The sequence below is a fragment of the Hyperolius riggenbachi genome, chromosome 5 (assembly GCF_040937935.1).
Source record: "Hyperolius riggenbachi isolate aHypRig1 chromosome 5, aHypRig1.pri, whole genome shotgun sequence".
NCBI lineage: Eukaryota > Metazoa > Chordata > Amphibia > Anura > Hyperoliidae > Hyperolius > Hyperolius riggenbachi.
This window is the reverse complement of record NC_090650.1, coordinates 83519617-83541773: the sequence shown is the minus strand read 5'-3', so window position 1 is coordinate 83541773 and position 22157 is coordinate 83519617. Positions and strand designations below refer to the sequence as shown.

General features: G+C 42.8%; 1 protein-coding gene and 1 non-coding gene across 2 annotated transcripts in view; one reads left to right on the top strand and one right to left on the bottom strand.

The window, feature by feature from the left end:
• Positions 1 to 22157, top strand: part of LOC137518281 (sodium channel protein type 5 subunit alpha-like) — a 455983-nt gene that overhangs the window by 184347 nt on the left and 249479 nt on the right. Inside the window, exon 12 of the mRNA XM_068235926.1 lies at positions 20309 to 20444. Coding sequence (XP_068092027.1) covers positions 20309 to 20444 — 136 coding nt within the window. The remainder of the gene's footprint in view (positions 1 to 20308; positions 20445 to 22157) is intronic.
• Positions 18081 to 18152, bottom strand: TRNAI-UAU (transfer RNA isoleucine (anticodon UAU)). Its single transcript has one exon. It is a non-coding gene; the product is annotated as a tRNA-Ile (tRNA).

Genomic DNA, 22157 nt, shown 5'->3' with positions numbered 1-22157 from the left:
CACATTGTTTGGCATAATTACTTATTAAACCCATGATACATATTCCCCCTTAGCTCTCTTTGCAGTCTGAAGTCCACAGTCATCTCAACAGTTTTTGCCCATTTAGAATCAGCTTGCTACATCGATTTCCTAGGAGTCACTTCACATAGCCCTAATTCATTGGTTAGGGTGATCAGAACATAGCAAATATGATACGATACACTTCTGCTCTGCAGGTAGTGGGAACACTTTCAGTGGACCACCATAGTGGGTACAGAGTATCAGGAACACAGCTCGCTCCGACTGCTCCAGCGTAGTGTGGATCAACCCTTAGTAGAATTAAACCGGCCTTCACAACTCATCTCTTCAAACTTGCCTACCCATCTGCCACTCTCTCTTAACCGTTAGCCACAGTTTAATTTCTCTATGTTCCCTTACCCCCTCGATTGTAAGCTCCATTGCCCACAATGCTTTTCTGCTCCTGTCTCATAGCCTGTACTTGTTATGTATGCAGCTTTATCATCTGCATCCCCTATTTAGTGTACAGCACAATGTAACATGTTGGCACTTTATGAGTATGAAGATAATAATAGCACTAATAATAATAATGAAACAAGAGGTATGGTAGCACTGGGATAGAGATGTATGCTACCACAGTTGAGCATTTCCCAGGCTGTGACACACAAAGGCCAAATATAGAGCCTGCTAGGCAATGTCAGATGTAAACAAACCTCTCAGGGGATCTCTCTACACACAAAGGTAGCAGAATTGCTGTTGATAAAAAGGTAATTGAAAGGTTTCACTTATTATTAATACTGTGCGTTTATGTACCGCTGACATCATGTACATCGCTTTTGCATAATGTATATAACCACTAATTGTCCCTCTGAGGAGCTCACAATCTAATCCCTACTATGGTCAGCCATTCTTTTATGTTCCTACTGTAGCCTAGTTATACCCATACATCTAGCAATTTTGGTGGCCAATTGGTCAATAGACAGATTTCTCTCTGATTGAACCTGATGGGAGAGTGAGTTGTTGGCCGCCATAAACCGCAGGCTGATTCTTGATCGATTTCAGAATGAAATACTTTGGGAATTGGCCTTGTGACGCCACCTCGTAGCCTTGCCACCGATGGCTGCATCCACACCAAAGGTAGAGGTATCCCCCAGGTGCGCCTCCATTAATACTTTACCTGTCCGGTGTCCTCCGATGTGTCTGCTTTCCTCTTCCGCCATGTTGTTGCCGGCATACTGCACGTGTGATGTCATCACGCACCCTGCATGCAATGTCCAAGCAACCACGTGGGGTGCAAATCTGAGATTTTAAATGCTACCAATTTTGGACGAAATTGGTCACGTAGTCAATCTGCATGCTTTTGGTGGCACTGATTTTCATCCAATTCAATAATTATTATCTACAGATGTATGGCCACCTTTAGGCCAATTTTCTGGAGGACTAATTGGCCTATCTGTATGTTTTTGGGATGTGGGAGAAAACCCAGAGAAACATGGGCAGAACAAATAAACTCCATACATCCATTACACGTCGGATAGTACTGAGTAGTATTGACCGTAATGAGTAATTTGGGTTTCATGAAATTTTGCATAATTATTGCACTTACAATTCTGATTATAATTACGATTTCATGGGTAATCTTGATTTCTCATAATTTTGAGTCATTTTACGCAATTTTCTCACAAATGCATTGAAGTCTATGCGGCATGAGAAATCAAATTTTCACATATGAGAAAACAAATTTTCGCAGAAGTGCATTCAAGTCTATGAGGTATAACAAAACAAATGTATAATTATTATTATTTATATAGTGCCAACATCTTGGGCAGTGCTGTACAGAGTAGATATAGTCTTGTCACTTACCGTGACTGCCCTTCAGAGGGGCTCACAATCTAATCCCTTCCATAGTCATGGCCGGATTTCTGGCAAGGCCCCATAGGCCATGGCCTAGGGCACCAGATAAACAAGGGGCGGCCTGTAAACAGTGGGCATTATTTGCAGGGCATTATTTGCAAGTGTCCAAACAAATGAAAGTGGTCAGGATAACTGCACTATTAGTACCAGCTGGCATCTGCCTGTGCTGTGCTACAGGCAGCTGCAGTCCGTTAACCAAACGTTTGTAATCAGTGTGTGACTAGCAAAAAGCCAGACCTTGTCCAATGACATAGCAGCAGCTGTAGGCAGTTACAGAAGGCCGGGTCTCACACACTTGGTGTGGGGGGTGAAAGGACCAGGGGCAGCACCAGCAAATAGTTCAGAATACAGAAGGCAGCCTCTCACAGTACCCATTTCTTAATTATTGATTGGCCAGCGCTGTTACCCTGGAGACCGCAGTGGGTACAGGACTCACTTTTACGTGTTGCTGACCCCACACAATGTCCAATTGTGAGCCACTTTTGACTATGTGTGTGTGGTGGAACGCTTCCACCACGCCCATCACCTGTAGATCGCTTGATTGACCAGTTCCCCCGTGTGACATGATTGATTCACTTCATGTTGCCATGGAGACCTCGACACTAGCCCCAATAGTGGACACCATCGGCGCAAAAATTTTTGGATGGGTGTGTGTGGAGAGAGGTGGTAGGATACGGTTTCGGTTGGGGCGGCTGGTAATAGTCGGCCTTGGGCGGTAAGAAGTACAAATCCGGCCCTGTCCATAGTCATATGTCTATGTATGTATTGTGTAGTGTATGTATTGTGGTCTAGGGCCAATTTAGGGGGGAGCCAAGCAACTTATCAGTATGTTTTGGGGATGTTGGAGGAAACCAGAGTGCCTGAAGGAAACCCATGCAGGCAAAAACTCTGTGCAGATAGTGCCAGGGACCGAGTGCTGCAAGGCGAAAGCGCTAACCACTACACCACCATGCATAGGTCTGTGAAGCATAAGAAAACATATTTTCACATATTAGAAAACACATTTTTTAATAAATGCATTAACATGGGAATCAAAAGTTATATTTTCGTGAAATAACTTTTCGCTGCAAAATTATGGATCAGAATTACAATAACATGCAAAATAAATTTAGCAATAGTCTGAAAGCTCTCATTACGATTTAGCAAAATTCCAAATTTGGATGTGGGATTACTACTGTGCGAAATTCAAACTCAATGCGTGCACTGAGCATTCTTGTGACATACATATGATTCAGTCGCTGGGTGATTTGGGCGCAGGGTAAAGCCAAAAAACATCTCACCATGTCCCGGCAGCGCTAATTACTATTCCCCCTCTACGCAGGAGCAGTTGAAAAAGTTGCGGCCAAAAATGGGCGCAATTGTTCTCTATCAATATATGTGGGCATAATTGTTCTTTATCGTAATATACAGTGGCTTGAAAAAGTATTCGGCCCCCTTGAAGTTTTCCACATTTTGTCACATTACTGCCACGAACATGAATCAATTTTGTTGGAATTCCACGTAAAAGACCAATACAAAGTGCTGTACACGTGAGAAGTGGAATGAAAATCATACATGATTCCAAACATTTTTTTTAAATAAATAACTGCAAAATGGGGTGTGCGTAATTATTCAGCCCCCTTTGGTCTGAGTGCAGTCAGTTGCCCATAGACATTGCATGATGAGTTCTAATTACTAAATAGAGTGCACCTGTGTGTAATCTAACGTCAGTACAAATACAGCTGATCAGTGGCGGCCTTGTCTAAGAGAATATTGGGAGCAACAACACTATGAAGTCCAAAGAACACACCAGTCAGGTCAGGGATAAATCTATTGAGAAATTTAAAGCAGGCTTAGGCTACAAAAATATTTCCAAAGACTTGAACATCCCACGGAGCACTGTGCAAGCGATCATTCAGAAATGGAAGGAGTATGGCACAGCTGTAACCCTACCAAGACAAGGCCATCCACCTAAACTCACAGGTCGAACAAGGAGAGTGCTGATCAGAAATGCAGTCAAGAGGCCCATGGTGACTCTGGATGAGCTGCAGAGATCTATAGCTCAGGTGGGGGAATCTGTCCATAGGGCAACTATTAGTCGTGCACTGCACAAAGTTGGCCTTTATGGAAGAGTGGCAAGAAGAAAGCCATTGTGAACAGAAAAGCTTAGGAAATCCTGTTTGCAGTTTGCCACAAGCCATGTGGGGGACACAGCAAAAATGTGGAAAAAGGTGCTCTGGTCAGATGAGACCAAAATGGAACTTTTTGGCCAAAATGCAAAACGCTATGTGTGGCGGTAAAATAACACTGCACATCACTCTGAACACACCATCCCCACTGTCAAATATGGTGGTGGCAGCATCATGCTCTGGGGGTGCTTCTCTTCAGCAGGGACAGGGAAGCTGGTCAGAGTTGATGGGAAGATGTATGGAGCCAAATACAGGGCAATTTTCAGTCTCTAGATCTGCAAAGCTGGTAAAGACATACCCTAAAAGACTGGCAGCTGTAATTGCAGCAAAAGGTGGTTCTACAAAATATTGACTCAGGGGGGCCGAATAATTACGCACACCCCCACTTTGCACTTATTGATTTGTAAAAAATGTTTGGAATCATGTATGATTTCCGTTCCACTTCACACATGTACTCCACTTTGTATTGATCTTTCACGTGGAATTCCGATAAAATTGATTCATGTTTGTGGCAGTAATGTGACAAAATGTGGAAGACTTCAAGGGGGCCGAATACTTTTGCAAGCCACTGTAGAAAGCCGTCATGCGATTTAGCTGGCAGCTGCAATTAAATTGAAATTTATCGTATTATTGGTAGCAGGGATCAGGGGTTGTTAAGGTTAGGCACCACCGGGGGGTCTTAGGGTTAGGCACCATCAGGGAGGTCTTAGGTCTAGGCACTACCAGGGGAGGGCTCTGTGTGAGAGTAGGGAGAGGTTAGGTTATAGTTAGGTTCAACATTATCGGTAAATGTACCGATAATTTAATACTGCAATTCAATTGTTATTTTCATTTTTTTGTTATCGATTCTGTTATTTATCATTGTGCTTAAATTGTTATTTACCGATATTGCTAGTAATATAGGTATTTAACGTCATTCTTAACCTATTTTGGTTCCTGGACGTAGTTTCTACGTCCAGGAACCATGCGCCCTACTGCGCGCTCCCGCGGCCGATCGCGCGCGTGCACGCGCACTCCCGGCCGCGGATTCGGTAGCCAGGGAATCAATGTATCGGGCTATGGTGCCCGATCATTGATTCCTCTCCCCCGCTGAAAAAGCGGCAGCTTCTCTCGGAAGCTGCGCCTTTTCTGGCCGTTCCCTCTCCGATGAGTCACTCTAAGCGTGTGTTACGCTTAGAGTGACGTCATGTAAACAAACATGACATATCATGTAATACTACACCTGTAAGAAAAAAAAAATACAAATTAACACACATTTACATTATAAATCTATTGTTTACCTCCCACCCTCCCAAAACTACCCAAATAAAATGTTTACTAAAAAAAACAAACATTACAATAAAAAAAAAAAACGTAAATATTTACCTAAGGGTCTAAACTTTTTAAATATCAATGTAAAGATGAAATATTTCTATATTTTTTTATTTTAAACTTGTAAATAGTGATAGATGCAAAATGGAAAAAATGCACCTTTATTTCCAAATAAAATATTGTCGCCATACATTGTGATAGGGACATAATTTTAATGGTGTAATAGCCGGGACATATGGGCAAATACAATACGTCAGTTTTAATTATGGAGGCATGTATTATTTTAAAACTATAATAGCTAAAAACTGAGAAATAATGAATTTTTCCATTTTTTTCTTATTCTTCCTGTTAAAATGCATTTACAGTAAAGTGGCTCTTAGCAAAATGTACCCCCCAAAGAAAGCCTAATTGGTGGCGGAAAAAACAAGATATAGATCAGTGCATTGTGATAAGTAGTGATAAAGTTATAGGCTAATGAATGGGAGGTGAACATTTCTCACGTGAAAACGACGGAACCTGAATGGGTTAAATTAGCTTGTGACTTTTTCAAATGTATGCCTCCAGGCCGCCGGGGATAGTGGGAGAATAAGTAATTTGGCTTCCAGTTATTGCTGCCGGACGAATTACAGTGTTTTTATAGTAATTTGTGGTTCATCTTTTGACCGTGCCCAAATTACTCACTGAGTGCCGCCATAGCCGTAATTCATATCACGGCCTACGGCAGCAGAGGCGCCCAAATCTCTGTCGCTGTTTTTACAGCGCTCCATGCTTGTGTGTTATTTCAGTTACACTTTTGAGCACAAGTTTTAGTTATCACTGTTTAGATTTGCTTTTCTTATTTTTTACATTCAATAGAACTTTCATCTACCTTAGAACTTTTCCTGCGACTCTTTGTCTTTGATGTAAAGCTGCATGATGATGATGCTGATTGGAAAGGCACAGAGTATAGCAGAAAATACTCAGCCCAATCAGACCGGAAAAACTCATAGTGATACATAGTGGCAGAATGATCCTCCTAATCCTACATTGAAGTGATGGGACCATCTGCAGAAGGATGTGTGTTGTAGAGCACACCTGCCATCTGCTATACGAGCCACGAGCGTCTTCTTTGTGTACCTGCACTCTGCATCTCTGCCTTTGTTTCCTGAAAAAATATCTTCCATGGCTTATCATTAGTTATTCTTTTATCGGAGCCATCTGTATTATGGCTATCACAGCAAAGTCGAGCAGTAATCATTCTACTTTGTGGTTTGTACACTGTGTTCTTACAAATCAGCAATTACATGAAAAAATGATTATCTACACAAATAATGGTATACATGTAATGCATTGCTGTATTTCAGAATGGAGCGGCACTTAGCAGGTAGTTAATTGTCAGTGATTTTAGTTCACATGCAAATATGAAGGGTTAGTGACATTGTTATGCAGGGCCATTTCTGAACTGTTTGGTGCCCCCAAGCAAGGCCAAGATGTGTTACAACCATACATACACATACACACACTATCACATATACTGTCTCACACACACTAACACACACACATACACACACTATCACATATACTATCTCACACACACACACGCTATCACATATACTATCTCACACATACACACACACACACACACACACACACACACACACACACACACACACACACACACACACACACTATCACATATACTATGACACACACACACACACACACATACACACACACACACACACACACACTATTACATATTCTATCTCACACACGCTAACACACACACACACATACACACTATCACATATACTATCTCACATACTATCTCACACACTAACACACACACACACTATCACATATACTTTCTCACACACACTAACACACACACAGACACATGCACTATCACAAATACTAGCTCACACACACACTATCACACACACACACACACACACACACACACACACACACACACACACACACACTATCACATATACTGTCTCACACACACACACACACACACACACTATCACATATACTGTCACACACACACACACACACACACACACACACACACACACACACACACACACACACACACACACACACTATCACATATACTGTCTCTCTCTCACACACGTACACACACACACACACACACACACACACACACTATCACATATACTGTCTCATACACACACACACACACACACACACACACACACACACACACACTATCACATATACTGTCTCACACACACACACACACACACACACACACACACACACACACACACACACACACACTATCACATATACTGTCTCACACACACACACACACACACACACACACACACACACACACACACACTGTCACATATACTGTCTCATACACACACACACACACACACACAATCACATATACTGTCTCTCTCTCACACACACACACACACACACTATCACATATACTGTCTCATACACACACACACACACAATCACATATACTGTCTCTCTCTCACACACACACACACACACACACACACACACACACACACACACACACACACACACACACACACACACTATCACATATACTATCACACACGCACGCACGCACAAACACACACGTACACACACACGTACACACAGTAGATAGAACTGTTTGGGTCTTGATTGAGAATTCAGCATATGTACAGGTGTCACCCAAGCCAGTCTTTAAATGACAGTAACAACTAAGCACATTGTTCCCCTCCTTAATCTCCCACTGGATGCTGCTCTGCCATTTGCCCAGAGATTGTCCCTCCTACCCTCCCATGGCAACAGTATGCATTGCTTGGCAGATCTCGATCTCTACTGGTGACGGTTATTGGCTGTAGGTGTGTAGCTTTACATTTAAAAATCTACATTGTAAACAATGCATGCATACTCCTGATTTAAATGCCCATTCTAGTACACTGAGCTATTTAGGGAAGCCCTAAGTTGAGCACAGCAGCAGGATACTAACAAGTTGAAAAAAGAAAGTCCAAGAGGCTCCTCAATCAGGGAAGTCCTAAAGCTGGTTTGGGGAATCCCAGAACTAGTGTCACCTCCCAAGACATCTGATGACGTTTGGCGTCATGGAGTGCCCAGAAGGTTGGAGGATGTCATTCTCCATGCTCCTGTTACTGTACATCTTCATATCATGTAAGTGACCAATAAATTGATTTCTAGACATTATTTTAATTAGGTCCTATTTCTAGTTTTACCACCCTAGGCCATATTTCTCTTCCCATCCTCCTTTTCCTCTTGCATTTCCTTTCCATATTTACCTGCCCCTTCTCTGTAGACAGCAACCTTCCAATGTTCAATAGCAGTCCACCCACAATGTGCCACAGCCCCCAGGCCACGTTTAGCCATAATTGCAAACCTGGCCTGCACATGCAATGTCCCGTTTTTTTCAAGTACAGCAGCCCATCAGTGTTGCTTTTGACTTTTCCCCAAAGTAATGTATTGCATCGAAAATGCTAGGGAAAATATGCTGAGAAAATATTTGCTAAAATACATTGTATTTTCGCAAAATGGTCAAAGAAAACCAATTTTTCTTTCTATAGCAGAAATTTGCAAAAAGTGCAAAAAATCGTTATTTTTACAGTGAAAATTTGCAAAAAAAAATGTTTTAGTGCAAAAAATGCGAAAAATCAAAAACTTGTTACAAAATGATTTTCAATGTCAATTTCAGTTATTTTTGTCGAAAATGAATGCAAAAAGAATATTGGCATTTTCGCTCATCACTGCAGCCAATCCCTTCTATAAGCAGCTCTCCTCATTTATGGACGGCAAATTAGTTTTTTTCCATTTCTAATTTCTACCTCCTTTTCCATCTGCAGCCTGATTCTCCATGTACAGCTGCCCACTCCCCCACCTTACATGGTTAACTCCGCCCCCACCTTACATGGTTAACTCCGCCCCCACCTTGTACAGCATCTTACCTAAGCCTACATTGCCTTTTCAGAATCTTGGCCTGTAAGCATACCAATCTGTAACAAAACAAAAAAAATAGCAATGGCAGTGCCCATGTATTTGTTATGACAGGTGTACATTAGCTGCTTAACAGTACAGGTGATTACAATCTAAAACTAAAAGCGCTGCGCTCATGAGCTTTCTAGCAAGAGGCTAATCAAGGAATGCCTTGAGATTGAAATGTCCACACCAATAATCCATAAACCCGGTCTAGATGGAAGATTTATCTTTGTGATGCCTTCATCAAGCTGAACTTTAAAGCATCCGCCAGCACAGAGGAAATGTGAATTCCAGCCAATAATCAGGATAAAAATGCTGCTCCTGAGTTTTATGGCCTTTATGTTGTCACCTGATACATCCCATCAGGCTCTTTATAGGATGTGTTAGTGTTTTATCAATAATATCGATTCACAGGTAGCATATGAAACAGGGTGATGTTCCCTTACGTTGCACCTTTGAACTCTGCTGCATATCCTGCACATGTCATCTTCTTGTTATTTATTTAAAGCAGAAAAAAAACAGTATAACATAAAAAAAGACAGCCTAGCATATAACATAAGTAAAAGCAGTAAGGGTCTTCGATGTTCAACCCTTTAAAATGAACCCGAGGTGAAAATAAATTGATGAGATAAACAATTATATTTATCCTCCTACTCCTAAAAATGACTTTTTCAGATATCCATTCGTTTTATTTCATATTTAAACATTTACAAAGTAGGTTGAATGTTTTACTGTCTATAATCAGTGGCAGCCTATTAAGTGTCCCAGAGTTAGAAAAAGGTCAATTGTTCATGTATTTTATCTCTCTCCTGCCCTCAGGAGTTGTATTCTGCCAGAAAAACTTTTATGGCTGTACTTATTAGTGATGTTTACTATATTCCCGACAAGGTGCTTACAAGACAGAAGCTGTCACTTCCATGCCTAGAAATTAACTCTTTCAGGCAGCAAAATAAATCAAGTAAAACAGCCTGGTTATTAATATGTTGTGTACTGTACATGCACATATTTATCTCATCATGTCACATATTGCCTCGGATACACTTTAAAAATGTCGTCCAGAAAGGCTGCACAGCCCGTGGTGAGGAGATGCCATTGGGGGTGCTATGTACTAGCAAGTGAATGGGGCCAATTTGTTAACCTCCATGAATAGCAATGTAGGTTAGCATCCTCACTATATCTGAGCTGATTTCATTAGACGTCATATGGGGTAACAGCTGACATTATTTTTCAGGGCCATACAGATCCCCCTTTATTTCCCTGTGGTCCCCTTTATCTCTCTGTGTGGGGCCATAAAGCAGTGTTGACTTTTAAAGCATATGATGTATCTTGTGAGGGTAGCAGGAAAAAAAGGGCGCAGGACGAGGGTGGACGAAAAGGGCGCCGTCATAGACTTTAATGCAATTGTCATTAATACAGCAAAAATAAGCAGAAAAAAGCGCACCGCAAAAAATATCATTAACATTAGAATATTATAGTTTTTGATGTATGTTATGGTTTTAGAAGCTTGCAATGTGATAGTTTTTGTCATATTATTTCGTTTATATGTACAAATTTAACATTATGAAAGATATTATCGTTTCTATGTGTAAAACGGTGTTTCTGCTGAGGGAGTGGTTAGGGTTAGGCACCACCCGGGCGGCGGTTAGTTTTAGGCAACACTAGAGCGTGGTGGTTACAGTTAGGCACCACCAGGGGGGTGGTTAGGGTTAGGCACCACCGGGGGGTGGTTAGGGTTAGGCACCACCGGGGGGTAAATAGGGTTTGGCACTACCAGGGGAGTGGTTAGTTTTAGGTACCACCAGGGGAGGGCTCTGTGTGAGAGTAGGGTTGGGTTAAGCTGTATTGTTGAATTACATAACGATTTTTAATGTTAATAGCTTTTCATTATTATTTCCCGTCTGTAATTACAATGGTATTTATCGTTAACCAAGTTTGACAACGATGTTTATCGTTATCAGATTTCATTATCCACCCGTGCCGTTCCGTTATTAAGTCTAGCCTTTTCTTACTACGCCCTGTTTTCATGCACGCCTTGTGAGTGTGTAATCCTACACTTTTCTTCTCAACCTTTTAAACTGACAGGGTTCTATAATTTGTTTACATAAGTTAAATGAAGCGCGGTCCGGTGTTAGTTGAGGAGAAGAAATGCAGAGATCAAACCAACAACAACCAACAAACTTGGTTTGATGTCAAGGTTCATTGCTCTCAAATGTACCTTTTACGAAGGGACAGTCCCTCTTTGGGAACCGAATCCCTTTGTCCCTCTTTCTTCCTCACTTGTCCCTCTTTCAGGACTGATGTACAGATCTGGGTGGGTGACTGTATGTATTTTTTTTTCTGAAAAATGTGTTTAACTGACTCTAAACTTTATTCCCATCCTTTGCATTGATGTATTTCTTATTTTCAAATGTTAATATGAAGGAAAAGGAACCAGGTTAGAAAGGACCAATGTGGTTTGGATTATAAAACAGCATATTTTTCTTATTAAATATTTATGGCATGAGTGATTAGGGGTGTGGTGGGGGCGTGATTAGGGGTGTGGCTTTAGTGTCCCTCGTTCTTACATCAAAAAGTTGTGCGGTATGAAGTTTAAAGGAAAGTTTCAGGGAGGGTGGGTAAAAAATATAAATCAATTTCCACTTACCTGGGGCTTCCTCCAGCCCGTGGCAGGCAGGAGGTGCCCTCGCCGCCGCTCCGCAGGCTCCCGGTGGTCTCCGGTGGCCGACCCGACCTGGCCAGGCCGGCTGCCAGGTCGGGCTCTTCTGCGCTCCAAGGCCCGGAACTTCTGCGTCCCACGCCGGCGCGCTGACGTCATTGGACGTCCTCCGGGCTCTACTGCGCAGGCGCAGTAGTTCTGCGCCTGCGCAGTAGAGCCCGGAGGACGTCCGATGACGTCAGAGCACTGGCGTGGGACGCAGAAGTTCCGGGCCTTGGAGCGCAGAAGAGCCCGACCTGGCAGCCGGACTGGCCAGGTCGGGTCGGCCACCGGAGACCACCTGGAGCCTGCGGAGCGGCGCGAGGGCACCTCCTGCCTGCCACGGGCTGGAGGAAGCCCCAGGTAAGTGGAAATTCCTGCCACGGGCTGGAGGAAGCCCCAGGTAAGTGGAAATTGATTTTTATTTTTTACCCACCCTCCCTGAACCTTCCCTTTAAGGCGACGTTCAAGCTGCACATGTTTCCGTCCGCGTTTCGGCAACCCGTGCAGGAGGCCGATAGTGCAACGACTACACTGTCTGATGTTCACACGCATGCTACACACATTTTTTTCCCGAAACGCGCGGCTGACCCATTCACTTCAATCACGCAATGCATACAGAGGCGGCTGGCGTGCATTCGTACGCGTTGCGTTCCGAACGCACGGCCATCCGCGTTTGCTGATGTGAACAGGGCCTGACTGTATTTCCTGCACGCTTTTTTTTAGGTTGCTGATTCAGACTGGTTACTACTGATCCATTAAAGATCAGCAGGACAGCCAGGCAACTTGTATTGTTTAAAAGGAAATCAGTACGGCAGCCTCCATATCACTCTGACTTCAGGTGTCTTTTAATAACACAATTCTGCTGATTTTCAATGAACATACTCTCACTCCACTCCATTGTACAGTATATAGCATACTTGAAAGCCTGGTCCATTTCCCTTCTTTAAACATATCCGCTTTCACCGTTTTGTATTGTGCAGACAGCAATTGTTATTGTCAATATTTGAATTGAGTTTCTAGAAGGAGTTTAGAGAAAAGGCAGGAAACCGGCTCTGACATTCACCTGGATGGTCAAATCATCTATTTTGTGTTTAAAAAAATCATTTTGCCGTGTTTACTTAAAGAGGTGGGGGCTGACGACATGCACATGTGCTTGTTGTGCTCTCAGACTTAGAATGGCAGCTCTCTCCCCTCCTACAAACAGAAATGCTTAAACAAAAACAAATGCATAATGTAAGGGTCTCTCTGCCACCTGCTTACCTCAGTGAGGGAGTCACAGGCTGCTGAGCTTCCAATAAAACATATGCTGCTCCATTAGGCTACAGGTGATCTGAAATGGAGGCTGTTAAAGCAGCAGGGTCAGTCATACTATGCCAGGAAAAAAAACACATATATAAGTAGATAACTACTTGTTCTACTTTCATTACAGTATTTTACTGTCCACGTTTTCAATGAACTTTATATAGTAAATAAAGATGATTCTGTTCCTGGCATGTGCCGTCTTGATTCCCTCTGATTGAATCCAATCCTGATTTAATTTCCTCCCTTATCTTTTTTTTCCCCTAGAATATGTAGTGTCATAGCTACCCTGCTTTGTAAACATGTGTGCACAAGCATGGATCAGCTTTCCACAGCTTTACACTGAACTGCGCTCAGCCAATCAGTGAGGTGCAGGAATGTGGGAGGGTGATGGTTATGTCAAGCTTTCTTATTGTGGGCAATGGCAAAAATAGAGCCAGACTGACTGAGATAAGATTTATTACAGCAGAAACACATCTGATTAGATTGGAGTGCTTGCAATGCAGGGTGAGGTTCCAGGTTGCGTAGTGAACACAGAGCAGTGGGTAAATGGAATTTGATTTTGTGGCTGACAATCCCTCGTTAAAAAGAAATTCCAGTTACACCAACAAAAATACATTAGGGCTGCTTAAATGTCTTTGCAGCTATTAAAATTTTTGATTTTATTTAAAATTGCAACTAGCTACCGTAGGTCCAAATAGGATTAATTTTTTAGTCTGGCATGTGTAGTCAGTGTTGCACTAGTTTTGAGTACAGCTGGGCCACGTATCTTCTCCTTCTTGCATGAGTAACTAGCTGCATTGTTGTTTGCTTTCCACACTTTCCCTAACTGAATGACTGACAGGAAGCAGAATGTAAATTGTTTTTCATGAAAGTAAAACTGAGATGGAATAAGCACCAATATTTATACTTTCCTGGGGCTTCCTCTAAGCCCCCTGCAGGCCGTGGGCCACTTTGCTGTCCTCCCGGGCTGCTTTATTATCCCACATTCAACTGAATGCGTGGCTGTCCTTGGTTGCGCTTCCAGCCACAGAACTGCAATTGGAGGGCGTGCATGCACAGTGGAGATCCACTGGATCAGTTGGGTAATTTATCAGCCCACACTGTGGGTGCTGTCCGTGAGGGTGGCGACAGCCTACAGGTAGGTAGAGGAAGCTTCAGGTAAATATAAATGCTTGTATCCATTGAAATTTAGGTACACTTTAACTGGTTCAGGACCACCGCAAGTTAAAACTACGCCACACTTGTGGCTGGCTATGCCACACGCATGCACCGACTTTTTGGTCTGTCAAACGACCTCTGGTCGTTCATACACGTGCAGTGACCACATGGTCGTTTAAATGACAGTTGCTCAAACGGATCCGCTGGTTGGATCGTCCACGGAGTGTTTTATTAGTCGCCCGACCGGTTGTACACACGCCCGACTTGTCGTCCAAACGAGCAATTTGAACGACAGTTGGTAAAAAAAAAATCAGACGCCTTAAGCCTGATACCAAACTTTTTGAATATGGTTCATATACTGAAATTTTCAGTCGAGCCCAGTAGTATGAGACAGACAATCAACACGGCAAATCAGCATTCCAAACACAGACACCTGGGTAAAAGAAATGGATGATGTAAAAATGGATTATGTACAAAACTTTTCAATTTACAGTTTGAGATATATTCCACACAACATGCACTGAGACAACCCACAAGCCTTTATCTCAGCGAAGATTAGCTGTTGGAATGTGTGTGTATGTATGTATGTATATATATATATATATATATATATATATATATATATATGCATTATTTTGTACATATGTAAATATATAATTATTCTCAAAACTCGGTACCTCAAAACTAGTCTTCTTAGGTTACATTGGCAAGCAGTGGCGTAGGCGGAAGTAAATGCAATGTTTGCTGGCATCGCGTACGTTCTACGCTCAAAGTCTTTCCTACCTAACTGCTTGTCTCCTGGTGGTATCTGATTCCTAGAAATGTTTAGCTTGGTGTCCCCTGAATCCTCTATCACACTTGAGAGCACTCCATACACGTTTGAGTGGGCTGATAAGCTCTTAACTGTTTTGGAATATTTTGCGGAGAAGTCAAGTTCTCGGAAATTTGCATGTATTTAATGGTGCTAGTGATAACTTAAAATGCGCAGTGCACTTGAGGGGGAACATTTCAAGTATTACGTGTAATACTGTGGTTATCGCAGTAGTGAAGTTATCATGCCTAAGGGGAAAGCGTAAATAAGGTTTCGATGTGGCTATTTTTAATTGTTGTAGGAAATGTTGTGATAAAAAATATCTTGGCATCTTTTTTCTTTATCAAGCTGAACTCATAAAACTGGCGTCTGTGCTTAAAGGGACTCCGAGCAGTGCAGAAACTATGGAAAGATGCATATCATTTTAAAGCTCTCTTTCTCCTCTTTCCGATGATATATAAACCGTTGCCCTACGCCTTTTAGTTTTCGCTATTTTTGCGATTGAAATTGCCGCGGCCGCGATTTCAATCGCGAAAATAAAGAAAACTAAAAGGCGTAGGGCAACGATTTAGGTGTCGCCAGAAAGAGGAGAAAGAGAGCTTTAAAATGATATCCATCTTTCCATAGTTATATTGTATTACACAGGACGACTTTTTCTGCTGAATGTAGCTGCTGACACTGGGGAAAGTGTCGTCCTGTGTAATACAATGTAACTATGGAAAGATGGATATCATTTTAAAGCTCTCTTTCTCCTCTTTCTGGTGACACCTAAATCGTCGCTCTACGCCTTTTAGTTTTCTTTATTTTCGCGATTGAAATCGTGGCCGCGGCAATTTCAATCGCGAAAATAGCGAAAACTAAGAGGCGCAGGGCGGTGATTTATATATCATTGGAAAGAGGAGAAAGAGAGCTTTAAAATGATATGCATCTTTCCATAGTTTCTGCACTGCTCGGAGTCCCTTTAACAGGCTGTGTGTTGGATCTTCTGAAAAAGATCTTTGTTTCCCAAACGTGTCTTGGGAGAGACATCTTTCTTCAGAAGTATATGGAGCAGATGTAAAATGCATCAACTCGGCATGGAAAATTAGTTTTTTCATTAAAGGGGAGCTTCAGCCTAAACAAAAACATACTGTCATTAAGTTACATTAGTTATGTTAATTAAAATAGATAGGTAATATCATCTCTTACCCACCCTGTTTTAGAAGAACAGGCAAATGTTTGTGATTTCATGGGGGTAGCCACGCTAAGCTTCCAATCTCAAATTCAAAATTTAAAAAAACAAATTTGCGCCAAAACAGCAGCAGGAGAACAACAACATCACAAATCCCATCATGCTTTGCATAGTATCAGGGAAAAAATGCCCGGGCAGTTTTCTTCTGTGCAGCTAAAAATGAGGCTCGGGTGAAAAAACAAAGTTCTCATGCTGTGAAACTGTTAAAGAAACACCAAGCTTTTTCAGTGCTGCTGAGTAGATTTTTAGTCTGGAGGTTCACTTTAAAGGAAGTTAGAAGGGAGAGGAATATGGATGCTGTCATGCTTATTCACGTGTATAAATGTTAATAGAAGTCATATTGATGTTCTGGCTTCAGAAGACAGACCTGCAACACACACACAACCATTGTACTCAGAGTGCAGTCAGAACACTTGTCCTGCATACTTGTCCTGCTCAACAACCAAGCAAATAGTATCAGGATCAGTCATAGCTGCAGTGGGGATTTACCTGGGGCCCCACCTGACAGACATAACCCCCCCCCACCCCCCAGTAGACCTGACGCTCCCTTCCCTAAAGTGGCATTAAAGTGGTATGAAACCCAGCATTTCTTCTTTGCTCTTAAAGATTATTTACAGCATATAATATACTACCACAATTTTTTTTTTGCAAAACAGCATTCAATCAGTTAAACACAGGACTAGAGATGGTCCGAACCTCTGATTTTCGGTTCGCGAACCTACCACGAAAGTTCGCGAACCGCAATAGACTTCAATGGAGAGGCAAACTTGTAAATTTAGAAAAAATTATGCTGGCCAGAAAAATTATGGAAAAGATGTTTCAAGGGATCTAATACCTGGGCGGAGACCTGGCTGAGTGGGATATACGTCAAAAGTCTCTGTACAAAACCTAGATTTGACACAAACCACTTTTTTAAGGTCAAATATCACATTGAATGTTGAATTGCAGGCCTAAACTGTTGTACAACATCTTGCATGTGTAATCCCCTCCTCCTCCTCCTCCGGAGGAGGATCTTGTCTTCCAGGGATTTGTAGGATGTCAAAAGCACGCTTACATACATACATACATACATACATACATACATACATATATTGGCCAGGAATCAAACCCAGGTCAACTGCTTGGAGGGCAGCTATGCTCACCACTATACCACCAACACTACAGGCGGAAGCCAGCCTAACTGGCCTGGGAAGGATGAAAAGCAAGGTGGCCATGCAACCATTCCTGCTAACCTAAAGCTTACTTGTGGCTTACAACACATTGGCTTAAGACTTTACCAAATCCAATGCTCCAATATGGGGAAGCTTCTCTGTTTGCTGTTTTTTTTGTTTTTGTTTTTTAAGTGTGGTGTGACAATTCACTCATCTCTTCAACTACAAGAAAGGCCCAGGAGTAGTCTTAGCTACCGTAATATCTATGTTACGGCAGGGCCCTTATTACACTTTCTCTTACAGGGCTATGGAAACCGTTTTGCCCATGCAATAAAGCAAGGTGCAAAAATGAATTCATGCCTAGCAGAGGATGGTTTCGATCCATCAACCTCTGGGTTATAAGCCCAGCACACTTCCGCTGCGCCACTCTGCTTACATTTGTATACAATCTTGAAGTTTAAGAAGGGTACATTAGTTGAAATAGTTACACTACAATCTTTGTTACAGCAAGGCCCTAATGACACTTTCTCTTAAGAGGCTATGAACGCCGATTGGCCCATGTGGTAAAGCAATCATAGCTTCATTATGGCTGAGGTTGGGCAGGGAACGGGGTGGCTGTCTGGTATAACATACAATTAGAAATCAGTTTCCAATTCCAACATCAAAAAACACAATTTTCACCCAGTTAGTGGCGCTAATACTGGCAGCTGCCATTTTGGACAATGGTGTGATCTCCAGTTCAACTTAAACTTCACTCCTCCATTATCCTGAATATAAAGCTTTCTATCAGTTTAATGAGCACGTGGAAGGTCTCTGCTATAGACAAGTCTTATCCAGGGCCGGGTGGCACACGACACCAAGTTAGGCCGCTTCCTCAGGCGGCATAGGCCCTGGGGCGGCATCCTGTCACCCCCCCCCCTCCTCCCACGGACGTGTTATAGCTAGTATATTGTCCCCCAGTGCCTGCTTCTCCCTCCCTTCCTACCGGCGGCCGCCGCTCTGTTACCTTGTGAACTTGTGGCCGCTTCCTGTATGTTTGTTCCGGCCCCTCTCCTCCGTTATAGAAGACGTCTTCAGTCACAGGCAGCTCCTGTACAGAGGGAACAGTATAGCGGTTGCCCTTTTAATGGCAATATACAGGAAGTACTTACTTCCTGTACATCGCCGGTATATTGCCGCTGAAGGGAACAATTGGTGAGAATGCAAAGGGCTGAAAGGTCTGAACCAGCCCTAACAAGTTGGCTGAGAATCTTTTAATAAAAGTGTTCCACTGACAGTAAAAGACAGAGATTATCATCCTGGTAGTTCAGTTTGGACAATGATCAGTGTTAAGTTGCCCATATACTGCAGGCTGATTTTCAATCTATTTCGGCATGAAATTTCTTGGGAATTGGCCAAGACCGCCACCTTGCCGCTGTTGCCTACTGTATAAATGCGCATGTACAGTATGTGTGCATTTATACATTACCTGTCCTGTGACGTCGTGCCCGTCTTCACTCTTCTATTATTGCGCATGCTAATAGAACAGCTGCGGATTCGGAAGACGGACTGGCACCACAACACAGGACAGGTAATGTATACACGCGCACATTTATACACAGTGGGAACAGAGCCATTGTTCATTGCTCGTCCAGATATCGCTCTCCGTTACTGCTGCGCACCCGATCGAGCAAGTCGGCTCTACATCTTGCAGCATATCCAAATGATAAATGGGACTGATTTTGGATGAAAATTGGTCACATCGTCATTGGGCATGCACTTGGCGCCACCGATTCTCATTCAGTTATAATAACCGAATCGGATGGCCACCAAGTCGCCTGATATATGGCCAACTTTAGTTGTTTGTATTGAACAATAACAAGTGATGGCTCCATCAGGGCCGGTTCAAATAACAATTTGGCCCTAGGGCAAAATTAGCCTAGGGGCCCCCCAACAGACAACCCCCAACCAAAAAGCGTCATTAGAGGTCCTTTGTTGCAGCCACATTTCCCTCCTGGGCCCCTGAGCTGACTGCTGACCCTCCCCCAATCACCTCCCAACTTTACAGACACTGCAGAGTCCCTGGGGAGCAACAGTTAAGATGGGGGAGGGACACCTTGGGGACCCCTACAGGCTCTGGGGCCCTGGGGCAATTGCCCATTTTTTCCTACAGTAGCTCCGGCCCTGAGCTCCATTCAAACTACTCACATGTGGCTAATTACACATTTCCGGGCTCTAGTGGGAATAGTTATCTGTACTGATAAGACATCCAGAAGAACTGGATTGAGAATATTTTGGGAATCCCATTTAGAACCTGGGAACTATAGCTGGACTAAGAAATATGAGGATAATTTGTGTATTGTTCTTCTTCAGGTCTAAACTATGCAAAGTCAAGATAGATAGATAGATAGATAGATAGATAGATAGATAGATAGATAGATAGATAGATAGATAGATAGTATTTTCAGAAGGAATTTAACTGATCAGAGCTGAACTTGCTACAGTAAATCAAACAAGGTAGAACATATTTGTGCAAATGTCTAATAAATATTAATATCTGAGTGAAGTTTTCACAACATTGGATGTCTAATACGCTATTTCATTTAATAGATGTCTCCTTCGGACCTTGAAATGAGTAAGATGCAGCTGCTGATGCCTCACCGACTCTCTGTGGAATATCCAGACCAGCCTTTTCAGAGGCCGCGGGCTGTGAGCGCGGTCAGCGTCCTGACCAATGCCATGGAAGGTAAATAGCTGTGTAATTATGATATTTCCTGATAGCGCAAAGCTGATTGCCTTCTTTGCCCATGTTTTGCCATGTGTCATTCTACAGGATTGCTCGAAAACATGTTCCACGCATGGTTAACAGCAGAAAGGAAGGTTGTTGGGAATAAAGTGAACAAGTAAATGCAATATAAACTGAAATCCAGTCATATTAAAGCAGTAGCCTGTCTTATTATATCGTGGGAGGGCAAAAGCTCTGTGATTTCAGGATTGTAGTAGACTAAGGGCCCATTCACACTGGGGCGATTAGCGAGTGATTACCGCTAATCGCGGAATCACCGGTGTTCACTACCGCTTGAAGCGCTAGCACTATATGGCAGTAATCTCACTGCCGTGATCGCCGGTGATTCGGTATTAGCGGTGAGCACAAAATGTGCTACATGCAGTATTTTTCTGCGATTCTAGAACAATTGCGATTACAATACTAAAATGCGCTGATTGCGATTGCTCAAAAATTGCGAAAGTATACAGTGATTTTTATGGATTAACCGCATAAAAATTGCCAGTGCAAAACGCTATCACTAAGCGCTAGCGTTTTGCGTTTGCCAGTGTGAATGGGCACTAAAAGCAAATATGGACAAGACCAAGATGCAGTTTCGAGTTCTACCACTAGGGGTGATCCAGAGATGTTTGTTCAGTAGCAAGGCTTCTACAATCTCTTGATGTGAGAGAAAGATCCATTTGAAGGCCATACACTGGTCGATTTCTTTCATCAATATCCAGACGATTTGATAATGCAATTGAATTTGTAAAAAATCAGTGCCGCAAACAATTTTTGACCAAAATCAATTGATTAGAGCAATTCTGCCGGATGGAACATTTTGCTCAAATGGCAGTGGGAGCATGTCGCTAACGATGTTTGATTTTGTGATGACCGACTTGCAGTGCAGGCAGCAAAGCTTACACTCCACTGCTGAGCGCTCCTCCCTGTCTCCTCTTTCCCGTGACATCTGTGTCATGTCACAAACAATAGAGGCCTCTAGTGGTCATGTAAGGTACATGCCGTGGTGCCTGTAATGTTTGGCCTTTAGAATTTGTCACTAGAGAGAGCCACAGGGAGAAGACACAGGAGGAAGCATCAGTGAATAGGGGAGTGTATTCGCTGCCTACACTGCACAACCCGGGGGGGGGGGGGGGGGGGAGTCATAAATGGAGAGACCCAGCAGGCAGTATGCACACATTTTCAATGGAAAATCTCCCAAAATTCCCCCGACAAGTACTGTGCAGATGCGGCAATATTTTCCTACTGTGATCTAGCACAGTAGCGGGTCTCTGTTCAGACTCAGGTGGAAATAGCTGAGGCTGATTGGGTCTGTGCTGATTGAATCACCTGCGCAATAGAGCAGACCTGATTGGGCTCGGCTGTTTCCACCTGAGCCTGAACAGAAAGACGCTACTGCACCTCCGTTGGATAGCGGTAGGTAAATATTGCGGCATCTGCGCTGTACTTGTCGGGGGAATTTTGGGGGAGTCAGCGCTGGATCCCCAAGCAACAGAGTACCGGGAAGCCTCACTGAAACCCTAAGGGTCCTTTTACACTTAATCAGCTGCTCTCAGTTAAAACGGAAAGAAAACTGATTTTTAAAGTAAGTCCCATGTTTTCCTATGCGTTTTAACTGAATGCGTTTTAACTGAATGCGTTTTAACTGAAATCTTCTTCCCAATGCACTGCTAT